This window comes from Eretmochelys imbricata, chromosome 2 (assembly GCF_965152235.1).
Source record: "Eretmochelys imbricata isolate rEreImb1 chromosome 2, rEreImb1.hap1, whole genome shotgun sequence".
NCBI classification, from domain to species: Eukaryota; Metazoa; Chordata; order Testudines; family Cheloniidae; genus Eretmochelys; species Eretmochelys imbricata.
Window position 1 is genome coordinate 32106431 of NC_135573.1, and position 13470 is coordinate 32119900.

At 40.4% G+C, this 13470-nt stretch overlaps 1 protein-coding gene across 1 annotated transcript in view; it reads left to right on the top strand.

Annotated features, from left to right (window-relative positions):
- SYBU (syntabulin) overlaps nucleotides 1-13470 on the top strand; it is a 54464-nt gene that overhangs the window by 35470 nt on the left and 5524 nt on the right. Inside the window, exon 4 of the mRNA XM_077808855.1 lies at nucleotides 11173-11275. Coding sequence (XP_077664981.1) covers nucleotides 11173-11275 — 103 coding nt within the window. The remainder of the gene's footprint in view (nucleotides 1-11172; nucleotides 11276-13470) is intronic.

Genomic DNA, 13470 nt, shown 5'->3' on the forward strand with positions numbered 1-13470 from the left:
ACTTGTCCGGTGAGTGCTCAATCCACTGATATCCTGGGATATTCTGGTGTGAGGGTCCCGCAGTCTCTCCTGTTGAAGTTTTTCTTCTTTGGATAAATAATTAGAGTCATTGAAACATGGAGACCTGATCCTGGGTCTCTGACCTCCCATGGGGGTGCCTTAATCACCAGTCTAGTGAGTCACACTCTCTCTATCTCTGCCCCGCTTACTCTTTAAGTATTTATACACAATGGAATAGCTTCAACAGGGAAGACTGAGGAAGCCCCACATCAGGATATTGAATAGCTCAGTGGTTCAAGAACTCACCTGAGAGGTGGGAGACCCCTGTTTAAATCCATGCTCCCCCTCAGGCAGAAGGGGGAATTGAACCTGGGTCTCCACATCCCAGGTGAGTGCTCTAACCACTGGGTTAAAAGTTATAAAGTGGGTAGCACTGACACAACCACTTCGTCCTTCTATTCTGGCCAGTTTTTGAACGAGACCCGATCCAGTAGGTGGCCTCTGAGCATGCCTACCAGATTGGGCCTCCCCTCACGAGGTACGTGGACAAATGCCTATCTTTTCCCTGTTCATGGATTGCTTTGGAGCTTAGGTGGGAGATGGATGTCCGGACACCTTGAGTGGGCCTGCAGTGCACATGCCCAGAGGCAGAAACTGAGGAGCCTAGGGAACTTCTCCTGCACACATGTAGACATTGAGTGAGTTTAGGCATCTATTGGGTTAGGTGGCAGCTAAGTGGGAGTTTTGCAGATTGCAGTAGAACCTAAAACTGTGGGATTTAGGCACCTAAGTACCTTTGTGAATCTAGGCCTTACTCTCTATGGCTCAGTTTACCATCTGCAAAATGAGTAGAATATCCACCTCACAGTGTTATGTGAATTAGTGAAGGGTTTTAAAGCGTGAGATCTTCAACTTAAAGTTGTTAAGAAATGTCCTCAATACCACCACCCCTGTTCAAAAGTTAAAACTGGAAAAACTTTAGGAGAGAGCCATATGCAAGTCTCAGCCTATTGAGAAAAGATTAAAAAGAGAGTTGAAAATTACTAAATTAAGACTCCACACAATTTACTTTTAATTTTTACATAATCAGTTAAAAAAAAGAGAGAGAGATTGGAAGACATTCATATTTTTATCAAGCAAATAAGTAATATAAGCAAAAATTATAAGGAAAATTATTCTAATGCTACTGTAAATCTTGCAAACACAGACACAGGAGAATAGAGTCCATCATGTCTCGGGTCTTACTTTTCACAGGTGTGTGTTTTGTAACTATTATCTGTGTCTCCTAGGATATAGCATAACAAAATAGTTAAGGCTACATTTAGGCATTTTTTAGTGCATCTTATTTGTAGTTTTGTAAGAATTTTGATTAGATTTTATTTAAAAAAACCAAACCCAAACCTTGAAGTATTTGTTTAATTTGTTATGAAGATCTAAGACTGTTTGTTTTTAGGTGTTGGACATTTCAATGTAGTTCTTATCTTCCTCAGTTTTGGAATTAAGTCAGTAAGATATTAACTCTCTAAATCTAGGAATTGAGCTTTCTGACAGTGCTTAGTAGAACTGACCAAAAAAAAAAGGTCCTGACTGTAAACCCTCAAGTATTATTATGCTGAAATGCACAGTCTGGGTGTCTTTGTAATTATTATTAGTTAATGATACTCTGTTGAGAAAAAATTAAGATGTGACAGCAGTAGTAACCCATGATGTATTGCTTTTTACCTAGAAACTGCCTTAACTTCATTAGACTGAAAATAAGATTGTCAATTTATCCACAGCTTTATTGTTTCAGTAAGTGACATTTGAAGTGATAACAAAATGGGCTTTTTTTTAATGCTTTCAGTATGTGAGTTCATAGTCGGTAAATATTAAATGAGATTATGAAAAACATCTTGCTCTTTGTCCTTGGAACTGTGGATTTATTTAGTTTAGTTGCTTCCCATATAAATTTCTCATTCCAGTGTTTTTCTGTTTGCTAGAGGAAAACACATCAAACGGAGTTGTTTTTTTTTTATGTATGTTGTAATTAAAAACATCTGATTCATATTAGACGTGATGGTTTGTAAGTGTTTGTAGGTATTGTGTGTGTAATGTACTTTTGTTCCTGAACACCTAAATGACATTAACCCAACATCAGCCTGTCTTCCCTTTAGTTATGAGAGACAGGCTCAAAGATGTGCAGGAGGGGCGTCCAGAAGCCCCTTGTTAAAATTCTGTGACCAAACTGCAGGGAGGGTTGCAATGACTTCCCCGTCTCAGATGGAGCTCCCTGTCTGTGTGCTGTGAAATCATCCCTGCCAGAGCAAATTGCACTAAGTGTAAGGTATCGTCCAAAATATCCAAATACAAGTTGAGCCCCATGCTGTATTATTAGCAATATAATCAGCATATTTTTTCAGATGCCAAGTCCGAACATTTTTAGTGAAGAGCACTTAAAATGTTCATTGGCCAACTGAGGCTTCATCCCTCGTTCTCTGTGCCTATGAGAGCATTTTTGTTTGTTTAAACAAGCAGATTCCCAAAATTCTTTCTGCCTGGGGAGCAAATGCTCCCTTGGGACAAAGGTTTTATCCCAGGCTAAGGAGGGAAATTTCATAGGGCCCTCTTGTTGAACTGTTGTCAGCACAGTTCAAACTGTATATAGCAGTAGAAAAAATATTTAGGGCATGTAGAATTCCAGGTGAGGGATCCTTTCAGTATATACTAAATAGAATTAAAAATGATCCATTTGAAATAATGTTTGCCTGGTTTAACATCTGCTTGTGGATGCTCTGCAAATCAATGAATTAAAACAACAGTTAAGAAAAACAGAAGCTCAAATCCTAGTTCTGACTGTACAGTATACTTCACACACTCAGAAGATACCAGCAATTAGGTTTCTAGTAACTACTGGTTGCAGGAAGGAATATGATTGATTAATATCACATAGTAGTTTTACAGCACACACAGGCGAAGTGAGCTGTAGCTCACAAAAGCTTATGCTCTAATAAATTTGTTAGTCTCTAAGGTGCCACAAGTACTCCTTTTCTTTTTACAGATACAGACTAACACGGCTGCTACTCTGAAAGGTAGTGCTCTGTATTCAAGCTGAGATATGCAAACAGAGTAGTTAATTGTCCAGATATCCCATAATGTGTACTCATGTATTTCAGATTATAATCAAGGCCACAGTAGCAAAAGCTGGATGACAATGCAGAGAACTGGTTAATGAGAGAGTTTTCTGGTTGCATTAGTACAGAGATAACATACCTGGTTTTCCAAGATAGGGAAAGGAAACAAGTAGGATGAGCAAAGATCAAAGCAAAAGAAAAACAGTTTCGATCACAGAACCTGTGGTCAGGATTGAGATTGTCTGTAAAGTAAAGGAAGGATCTAGATGTGAAGAAATGCACTCAGTGCAATTACACACCCCCAGAAATCTGTTGTCCCATCACCAGCACTGCCTTGTACTCCAATCTGATGTCAAGGTTGCTTCTAAGGACATAAGTTAAATGGTACTGAAAAGAAGAAGCAACAAATCTAATGGCAGACACCACTTTTACATTGCTGTTAAAAGACTAAATAGAGCTCTTAATTTTTTCTTTCTTAAAGTGTCTTAATTACCTCACCTTCAGACTCCTTCTGTTACATGTTATTAGTTGCAGTTACTAGACAAAACTCTTTGTTGTTTCACCATCACAACTGCCACCTTCAATTTTTCAGGTTTCAGAGTAGCAGCCATGGTAGTCTGTATCTGTAAAAAGAAAAGGAGGACTGTGGCACCTTAGAGACTAACCAATTTATTTGAGCATAAGCTTTCGTGAGCTACAGCTCATTTCACCTGTGTGTGCTGTAAAACTACTATGTGATATTAATCAATCATATTCCTTCCTGCAACCAGTAGTCACTAGAAACCTAATTGCTGGTATCTTCTGTGTGAAGTATACTGTACAGTCAGAACTAGGATTTGATCCAATGAAGTGAAGTAACTCACGAAAGCTTATGCTCAAATAAATTTGTTAGTTTCTAAGGTGCCACAAGTACTCCTTTTCTTTCTTCAATTTTTCAGAATTTGCTTCCACAAAGGACTTCTGGAAAACCAAATTCCCTGACCCTGTGCCTTGATGGCTGAAACATATTGACTTGGCCAGTCACCCTCAACATAATGACAGGTTTCAGAGTAGCAGCCGTGTTAGTCTGTATCCGCAAAAAGAAAAGGAGGACTTGTGGCACCTTATAGACTAACAAATTTATTTGAGCATAAGCTTTCGTGAGCTACAGCTCACTTCATCGGATGTAGCTCACAAAAGCTTATGCTCAATTAAATTTGTTAGTGTCTAAGATGCCACAAGTCCTCCTTCTCTTTTCACCCTCAACAGTTGTCCTTCCTCCAAAATAGAGATAGGATCATTCAGTTGGAGGACCTGCTGTGTCTTTAGCAATAAGCATGTGAGAGATGCATTTGGTGACTCCGTCTATCTTTAGTTACAATCATTGATTCAACTTCTTTGCCTCGTCCAAAGTTTTATTTGGACACAGAGTATTAACAGATGTTTAATGTGTGCTGTAAGTTATATGTATTTTCCATGTCTGTTATCTGTGGAATTTTCTTTTTGTGCAATGTGGGAAGGGATAACTTGCAACAAGGTACAATTACTTACTGGTAATTGCCTGTATTGTAGCATTTTTCTCTGTTCTCCTATCCTATTTCCCAGTCTCCCAGCTCCATGGTGTAACAAGGTGAGTGGTACATTCATGCATGGTTGTGGGGTTTGTTACGTTGGAGTGAACAGAAGGGAGGTGGGCTGGTACCTTTATGATGGTTATGATTGATAAATCTGCCTCTTTCCTCTTTATTTCCTGGGAGATGGCGCAATTGTGCTGATTATGTAGAATTATGTTAGTAATATGGGGAAAGTCTGACAATTACTACATTAAGCAATTAGCGATACCTGTATACTGCATCACACTGGCAAGAGAGTACATTCTGTCATTGCCTGGCCTAGACGCCAATAATTTTTCCGGGGGTTACCTAAAAAGAAACCTGAGGCTTTGGAGAAGGGCCTCACCTCTCCCTAGCCCATGTTCCATCACCCCTACATCTTAATGATACAGTGTTCCTTTCTGGATTGAGGGAATGGATATTTGCACAACCCTGTGCTTGCAGGGACACTCAGAGCAGCCCAGTGGTAGATTAGGTAGAAGAGGTGAAGGGTTTGTATTTACCAGTAACATACTCTTTGTTGTGAAAAATTAGCTCTCAGAATTACAGATTTAGCTATGAGATAAAAGGTTTCAAGATAAATTCTACTGAAACGTTACATCCAAATCCTTCCAGCAGCATCCACTGTAATTACACACTCTCCCCTACTGTAGCGACTTCTGATGGTTTCACTGGACCTTTTTATACAATCAGGTCCTATCTCCTCCCTTAGGGGCTTTAAATAAAGCTATCTGCAGAGAGACTATTTCATTTAATTAATTTTTTACTGCATTTTGTTTTGGGGCCCTTTCATTGATACCAGAAGCTGGATGCTTTATTAAGGCAGGTAAGCTCAAAGAATTAAGGGCTTTGCATCTTAAAGTCTACCTGCCTTTTTTGTCAGTATCGTTTTGTCTACAGCACTGTTACATTTTATGATTGTAAGAAAAACCCAACATCAAGGTTGACCGTTGTGATGCATTCAGTATTATGGAGCCACAACATGAATGAGTTCTGTGGATTATACATATTCACAGCTACATCTCAGCTTGAAGGAGTGATAAGAATAACATACGAAAGGTGGTTAAACTGTAATAGGTCCACGCTTGCGATACTGGCCTTGAAGAATCTGATCCCATAGATGAGGTGTCACAGTTCCTATTGCAAATCTTGTTTGAACTGTTTCTTCTTCCTTCTGTGTTTAGTATTAATCATTTAAACAGGAAAATGAACCATAAAACAACAAATGGGAAGCATCAATCTGGATTTACAAAAGCAAAGAGATTAAAAATTCCAGCTCCAGCTACATCTGTAAGACCACTAATATACCTAAGATCAGGAATACAGACAGTATACAGTACATGGATGATGGATAATACCTAGGCACAATAGAGTAGGTTACTCTACTCTGTATACCACGTGTGTGTGTGTGTGTGTGTGTGTGTATAATTTCTGTATATATGTTATATATACATTACTTCTACCTATACATAGTGCGCATTTATTCATATTACATACACTGTTCTTTGTTTTATATATTCCAGTGCTTAGATAGTATGATGGTGGACACGAAAGGAGAACCTAATATAGCTGTAATGAGCAGTAAGTGCTATATGCATTATATGTTCAAAGAACTGTATTAGGTTGGTGGCATTATCTTAGTTTTACATCTTGGGAAACTGAGATGCAGAAAAGTTAAAGGTGTGACTTTTCTAAACTGCCTGTGGACAAAACTGCATGTGTAATTACCATAGTTTGATGCACAGGTTGGGTAAACGCATACAATTGCCAGTTAGAGGCAACACTGACCATGAGGTACAACTGGTGACCCAATTTGTGCTGTAATTGTGACACAGCATTTTAGAAAATCAGGCCTAAGTAACTTGTCCAGAGCCACCCAACCAGTCAGTGGTAGAGCCCAGATTAGAACACAAATTTGACTTCCAGCCCTCTAGATGTTACTTCTCATAGAGTCAGTCAAGACATAAAACTATCACTGTATGGTGTATTAAAAACAAATTTTGGAAAGCTTCTTAGTAATTTGTTGGCCATAATTATACCGTACTATTGCAGGCCACAGTCTGTTGTAAAGCACTGTGATTCCCTGTGCACTGCTCCACATGCTGCTACTTGGGAGCCCTTTGCTAGACAGCTGGAAACCATAGCAATAGACTTTCCAGCATCCTGTGGGGTATATGTGGCACAAGTGTTGTATAAGAGGATGCTGTGCTGTCTATTGGCAGCCAGTATGTAAGCAGATGATCAGATTCACTAGTGGCTAGGGCATGGGGAAAAATATGTTTTTGAATGAATTTCAAATGAGAAACGTGTGAGGCATGAGGTATGCAGCATTTGACTTGTTTTACAGTAAAAAAAAAGGTGACTCTTGTCATCTAACAAAGAAACGTCAGGGTAAGTCTGATGCTGTGGTACCTTGAGGACAGAAGAACATATAATACTTGAGAGCTTGAAACTGCTTCCACATTTAGTGTGGCTTTTGAGGCCATTTTGCTATTCAGATCTGTGAGCCATAGGACTCAAAAATTGTTGCAACAACAAAAGTGTATCATAGACTCTTATAAACACTCCCAAAGCAGTGTAGCCTGGCGAATGGGCACAGGCTTGGGATTTAGGAGAGCCTGAGTACTAATCCTAGCTCTACCATTGAGTTGCTTTGGGCCTTTGGCAAGTCACTTCATCTTTTGTTCTGTTATCATGTCTGTCAGCTGGAATACTTACCTACCTAGGTCACCGGGGTAAGTGCATGTTAATGGCTGTGCTTGAACACATAGTGGCCTTATTGCTTTAGGCAAAGATGCATGACAAGTGGGGAAAATATTTTTTTAAAGTCTCAGTGGTACAGGTGAGCTTGGGTTACACAGAGTTCTAGCCTGAACGTTGAGTCTGTCATGCGTAGAAACACCAGCAAGTTTGATACCTTTAATATAAAAGAAGCTGTGAAGGATCCTGTAAATACACATGCTCAAAGTTAAGCATGCACATAAGTGTCTGCAGAATTGAGGCCATAGAATTCTTGATCAGTGGAAACAGCTCCAGCCCCAAGTTTAGTACAATTCTCTTTTGGAGATCCCAGAATTGGTTACATTTTCAGTATCTGCTTAGCCTTATCTACAATGGCTAGTTTGGCAGCCCTTCACAGTACTTTACTCCAAGTGAATCGGTTCAGAAGGAGGGTATTATTAAGCTTTGCTTCCTTGGAATACTCTCAATAACAAGATCTGATTATGATGTGGTCTGCTTAATCACAGACTTCCCTTGTTTTAGGCTGTGCCTGTCTGCATAAAAGCCAATACTTTGCTTTGCTTTAGAAAGCCACTGACTTCCTGTTTGGGGCCAGAGCATAGCACAGGTATTGAATATTCAGTATGTGTTTACCTGCTCTAGTCTTGTTTCTAAACTTAGATTTGTAATTTATATACATAGATGTTATCTCCTGAATATTTAAAACAAAATAATTCTATATATTATATAGGAATGGAATATAGGAATGTTTTGTTTATAGGGAAAACTCTATTCTTGCTTTAGGCATTATATCCCATTTTCAGTTACTTTGCATCCCCAAGGATGGACTCAGTGGCATATGTAGGTGGTTATATTCTGTAAACATTTTAGTACAAGAAAGCAGTGTTTTCCCTCTCCACAATCCCCCACCTTTGCATTTTGTTTCTGTGTGATTCTGAGTAAGTTGCTGAGGCTCTAATTTGGCTTGTGGAATCTGAATTACTGGTTGTGTTTGCAGAGATGGCAGTTAGAAAAACATCTTTTTACATGTAAACTGAGTGTATTTGATATGGAACCAGTTAGTGGCATAGAACTGGAGCCTCATCATGCCATTTTTCTAGAATCACTTTTTAAGAATTGGGCTGTAAATTTGTGTTTTGAGGTCAACCAAATGAGTTCATTGAGTTATCAGACAGAGGTGTGAGGGTCTGTGCTGTGCATATTCGAGGCAGAGCCCAGAACTTGCAGCCTAGGAGTGTAAGGGTAGCTTTACGCCACCATTGTGCCTTCCTTTCCTGGGCTGCTCCAGAGGCTAGAGAGGCACCCAGTGGGCTTGTCTAAGTCCAAGCAACAGCTGTCTCCCCAGGCTGCCCTATTGCTATATTGCTGCCTGCTGCAGCTATGTCCCCGTCGTGGCCCACCATGTCCTCTACACCAGGGCTTGCCAGGAGTTCTCCGAAAGTGGCCTTAGAGCTATATCCACAATTCCAGTGCCAGGGATATTCTCCACTTGCTGGAACCAGGTCTTTCCAATTTTTATGCCACTCTTGCCCTTTTACCTGGTATAAAGGAGCCATATAAAGGTGAGGATTTCACCCAGGATGTTCTAGGAGTCTAGATAACTGAAAAAACAACATAAATGGTAATTATAAGAACACCCATGTTTTTCTAGATTATAGCTCTTTGCCGGTTAGCAAAGAGCTGATGGAAAAACATAGTCAAGGGTCTCAAAATGTTAAAACCCCAAAACAATCCCTCCCCAAATTCCCCTAAACCATGTCCCACTGTGAACTGTCGTCCTCACAAGAGATATTTAATATTGCGCATGGCTTGAGTTTGGTTTTGTTTTTAAAATGTTTTGCTTCTGTGGTATCAGACTTGTTTTTGTGTTTGTAATGGGCTAACAAACTGGGCAGTCTATTTCCTGTGGATCTGCAGCTTTAAAAAAAAGAAGGCTGCTGGGATGCGCAGAATCCAGCAGTGTTAAATGTCATGGGGTAGGAAGTGCTTACCTGACTGAGCCTGGACTGTATTCTGACTTGCCATTGGCATTTAAATCTGAATATACAGAGCTGGAGTGATGTCACTTGTGACACTAGCGGCTTGTGTAAACTAGAAAATTTCATCATGTTAGATCGTGCATGACCTAAGTCTGCTACAGCCCCAACCAGCTGCCACGATGTTAAACAGACCAGCCCTTGTCCATGTCTAGTGCAGCGGCATGTTTAATATCATGTCAGCTAACACATGTGCTGACAGAATGTAATTTTCCAGCGTAGAGCACTTGGGAGCGTCAGAAGATGTTCTGAGCTGCCCACCTGCTTTATGAAAGACTTAATGAGCCTGAGAATTCTAAGATTCAAAAATAAAGGGCAGGATTCAGCCTCAGGAAACACTAGCATTACCTACAGTGCTGGGCTCTGGAAATGGAAACGGCCTAGCCATGCTGTGCCCCCAGCCCTCACTTGCTGGGAGGTTTTCAACCAGCCACCACAGCTAGAGAAGTGGATGGTGCTGGCTGGAGAGGGCATTTGGTGAGGAGATAATTGATTCAGCATATCCCCCAGAGAAGCCTCAACCATCAGGTTTCCTTTGAGCCTAAGCCACAATTTAAAGCGGTCTTCCTGTACAGGAACTCCTGTGGAGGAGGGCAGTGCACCACTACTTTATCCATCCTTTCTCCTCCCCTCAAGAGCTGAATTCCCCTCCCCGGTGTAGCTGCCAAGCTGGCACGGGAAGGTTCAACATGCAAACTTCCAGTTCCTCCACTGACTTGCTACATGTCCTTGGATGAGTCAACTCTTCCTGCTTCCATTTATCCATTTGTAACTTGGATATAATTGATGAGTTTTTGCAGGGATTAATTAATGGTTGCAAAGTGCTTTGGGATCCAGGGATGAAAGATATTATGTACATAGTAATTTTTCTTCTGGCTGATAAGCTATTATTAAAGCAAGTTGAAAGCTTATTTCCATCCTCTCCCATGGAGCTCCCCCACTGGCATTTTTTTTTCATGGCGGTTTGCAGCACTGGGTTTGGATATGACAAACCTGAAAAAATCGCCAAGTATTTTTCAGGCGATAAGAGCTTCTTACCCAATGAACTGTCATATTTCTGGGCTCAGCAAAATGGGTGCCATGTTCCTTTAAATAACAGAGTCTGGAAAATGAAAGCTGTAAATCATAGAAAGTTAGTAATCAGATAGTATGGCTTAATACCAAAGCCTAGAGCCAGGCATTGTTATTGGTTTACTGTAAAACTATTTAGAGGTGCCTTACTATTTCTCTGTGTCAGATTAAAGCCTGTATGTAGATATCAGAAACAGATGAGCTGATAAGTGGGTCCCCTGCCCCCCAGATAAATAATAATGTCCTGTTTAAAGTGTGACGAATCCAACAGCAGTTGTTTGCTTAGTATGACTGTGCACTGGAAAGAATGGTCAGCAGCCCCACTCAGGTAGCCGTGTTTCCTTACAAATGTTTAAAGTGGCTTAGGCAGAATAGAAGTTGCCATGTCCTGTTGTGTTCTATTGTTGCTGAAGTGTCTGTTTTGAGGGAGCTGTTGAAAGTCTGGAATATATCCACAATTGCTCCTAGAGGGTGTGGTTGAAAACACAGGCTGACTTTTAAAGTTCACATGGGACAGGCAAAGGAAGGATGGTTATGATTCATCGTCACTTTTAAAACCAGTACATCAGTCCTGGAGTGAGAATTTCCATCATGTTTTTACTCTTCCCTTTTCCTTTCCAGGGAGTGAAGCTGATTTTAGCTCTTCAAGCAGTACAGGTAGCATTTCAGCCCCTGAAGTCCATATGTCTGCTGCTGGGAGCAAAAGAGCCTCTTTTTCTCGAAAGTAAGCAAAGCAATTTATCTTATACTATGTGTGTTGCTTAGTGGAAGGCCGGGCTTATCCACCACTGTTATACCTTTTAAAACAATTTGGACTCCAGTGGGTTCTCTGATAGTACTGACATTGATTCGAATCTGTGATCTAGGAGAGAACAAATGTGATGTTTTTGGAGAATATAAACTGTGATACAGGAGGATCATGTGACCAACAACAGTTCTGTTCCTTCATGACATACCTTTGAGATCCTGTCAGCTACATAAAAAAAATGTTTAGCATAGAAAGAAGGGGAAACAGCTGGGTGTGTGCTTAGTTAAGTGCAACCATTCCAACCAACTGACCGTAACCTTCTGGTCACATCACTTTGTTTTCCTGCTGTGACAAATTGTCAGCTCACCACATGCCTTGCAGGATCATCATAACATCATTTGTTGGAGGAAAAATGTTGATACTTGTGTCTTTAATTCTGGTTGCTAAATATCAAGTTCCACTCCTTTGTATTAATAGGTATAAAATACCTGGTTCTTGAAAGGTATGTATTAAAAATGCCTTTGATGAAATATTTCTGTAAGTTGCCTCCACATCACACGTCAGATACAAACCTAGACACCTGGTGGGATCTGAGTTGTTTTGGATGGACATATGTAGAGCACTGTGCAGATACAAAATTTGTATCTGCATCCAATCCGCAGTCTGCAAACATGGTCTGTGGTTATCTGCAGATTTGCAGGGCTCTAGATATATGCACATTGTGCTGTGCCTACACAGTCCCTGCTGCTTGCGGTCTTTTTGAACAGTCAGGGATGGTTAAAATTGACAAGACAAGATCCCTGCTCTTTGTGGAATCACAAGACTGAAGCTGGCAGGGAGAGTGGAGGGACAGCATGATTCCCATATTTTCAAGTCACCTGCGCTCATCCATGATCATAATATATCCAGTATGCAGGAATTGGTAGCATAATGCCTCACTGAAAGAGAATCTGATCTCTGTCTTGGTGTCGGTATGCAAATAAACAGCAGTTTCGCTCGGTATTTAAGGAGAATAGGTAGCTGCTGCAACAGTGGGGTTTTGTGTTTAATTCCAAGTGTAATAACTAAATGATTAAATCCTAAACCTACTTTCTTTCTTACTAGCAGCATGACCTTTTGTTGTAACTTTAAATATTCCACGCAAGACACCAAATTTGCCCTGAAGTCATGCGTAACATTCCTTCAGATGTAGCTCTTGGGACAGTCAGGTACTGTGCAGATTCTGGCTTGTAAAAGAAATAAAAATAAAAAAATCAATACGTTAGAAATAGTCCTGAGCAAAGAAAATTTAAATAGTTCTTTCCTTTCACTTTTAATTGTTTTAAAATATTTGCCTATGCTCTGTTTAAGAATTTAAAAAAAAAGCAGTTGGACTTAATTGTGTCACATTTAATTCTGTAGCATTTCAGTGACGTCATAACCACACTCCTGCATTTTATTGTAAGCTACTTATGAAGTCACCCAAACCACAGCACTGCCAGGCTGGCTTGCAGCACCGCCGCGCAACCATCTGTTCCATATAAAGTGTTCACTTTCAGGAGAGGGAGGAAACCAGGTCAGACAGCTTTAAGAGGAAAGGATTTTTGCTTCATGAGTTCTGCAGTATTTTCATTGATATGTTGTATTCTTCTCATAGTCTGGCTGGATTTCTTTTTTTCCATTTCTTTGGAAATATGTTTTCACTTTTTGTTACAGGTTAGAGGAGCATTCTCCATGCGGGAGAGTGGTAGTGACATTTCATGAAAGTAGCTAGAAGTGTTTACAGACGAAAATGTAACTTTATAAACAGTTTCCAGAATGCCACAGGTCCTTGCCAGATGCCTGGATATTGGCCAGCACTGATCGGAGTTGCTTTCAAGCGCACATAGTGAATAGTTCAGAAAGTTAAGACTGGGGAGGGACAGATATGAGAGTGGAGGAAGCAGCTGTGTTGTCTAAAAGTTCTCCAGGTACTGAGCCTTTGGGGCTATTTCAGCATTCCCTCAGTCAGGTTCAGACCATATCCTAAGTACATCAATAGTTGGCAGTGACAGTTTGAAGTACACTATCCTGAAAGGGCAAAGGAACAGTGCTTCAAGCAAAACTTCTTTTTACTGGCCGCTGTGACTTCTCAGGCCACCTGCTAAGGATCAAGAAGTCTTGCCTCAAGCCTTAATTGGCCCCCAAGGTCA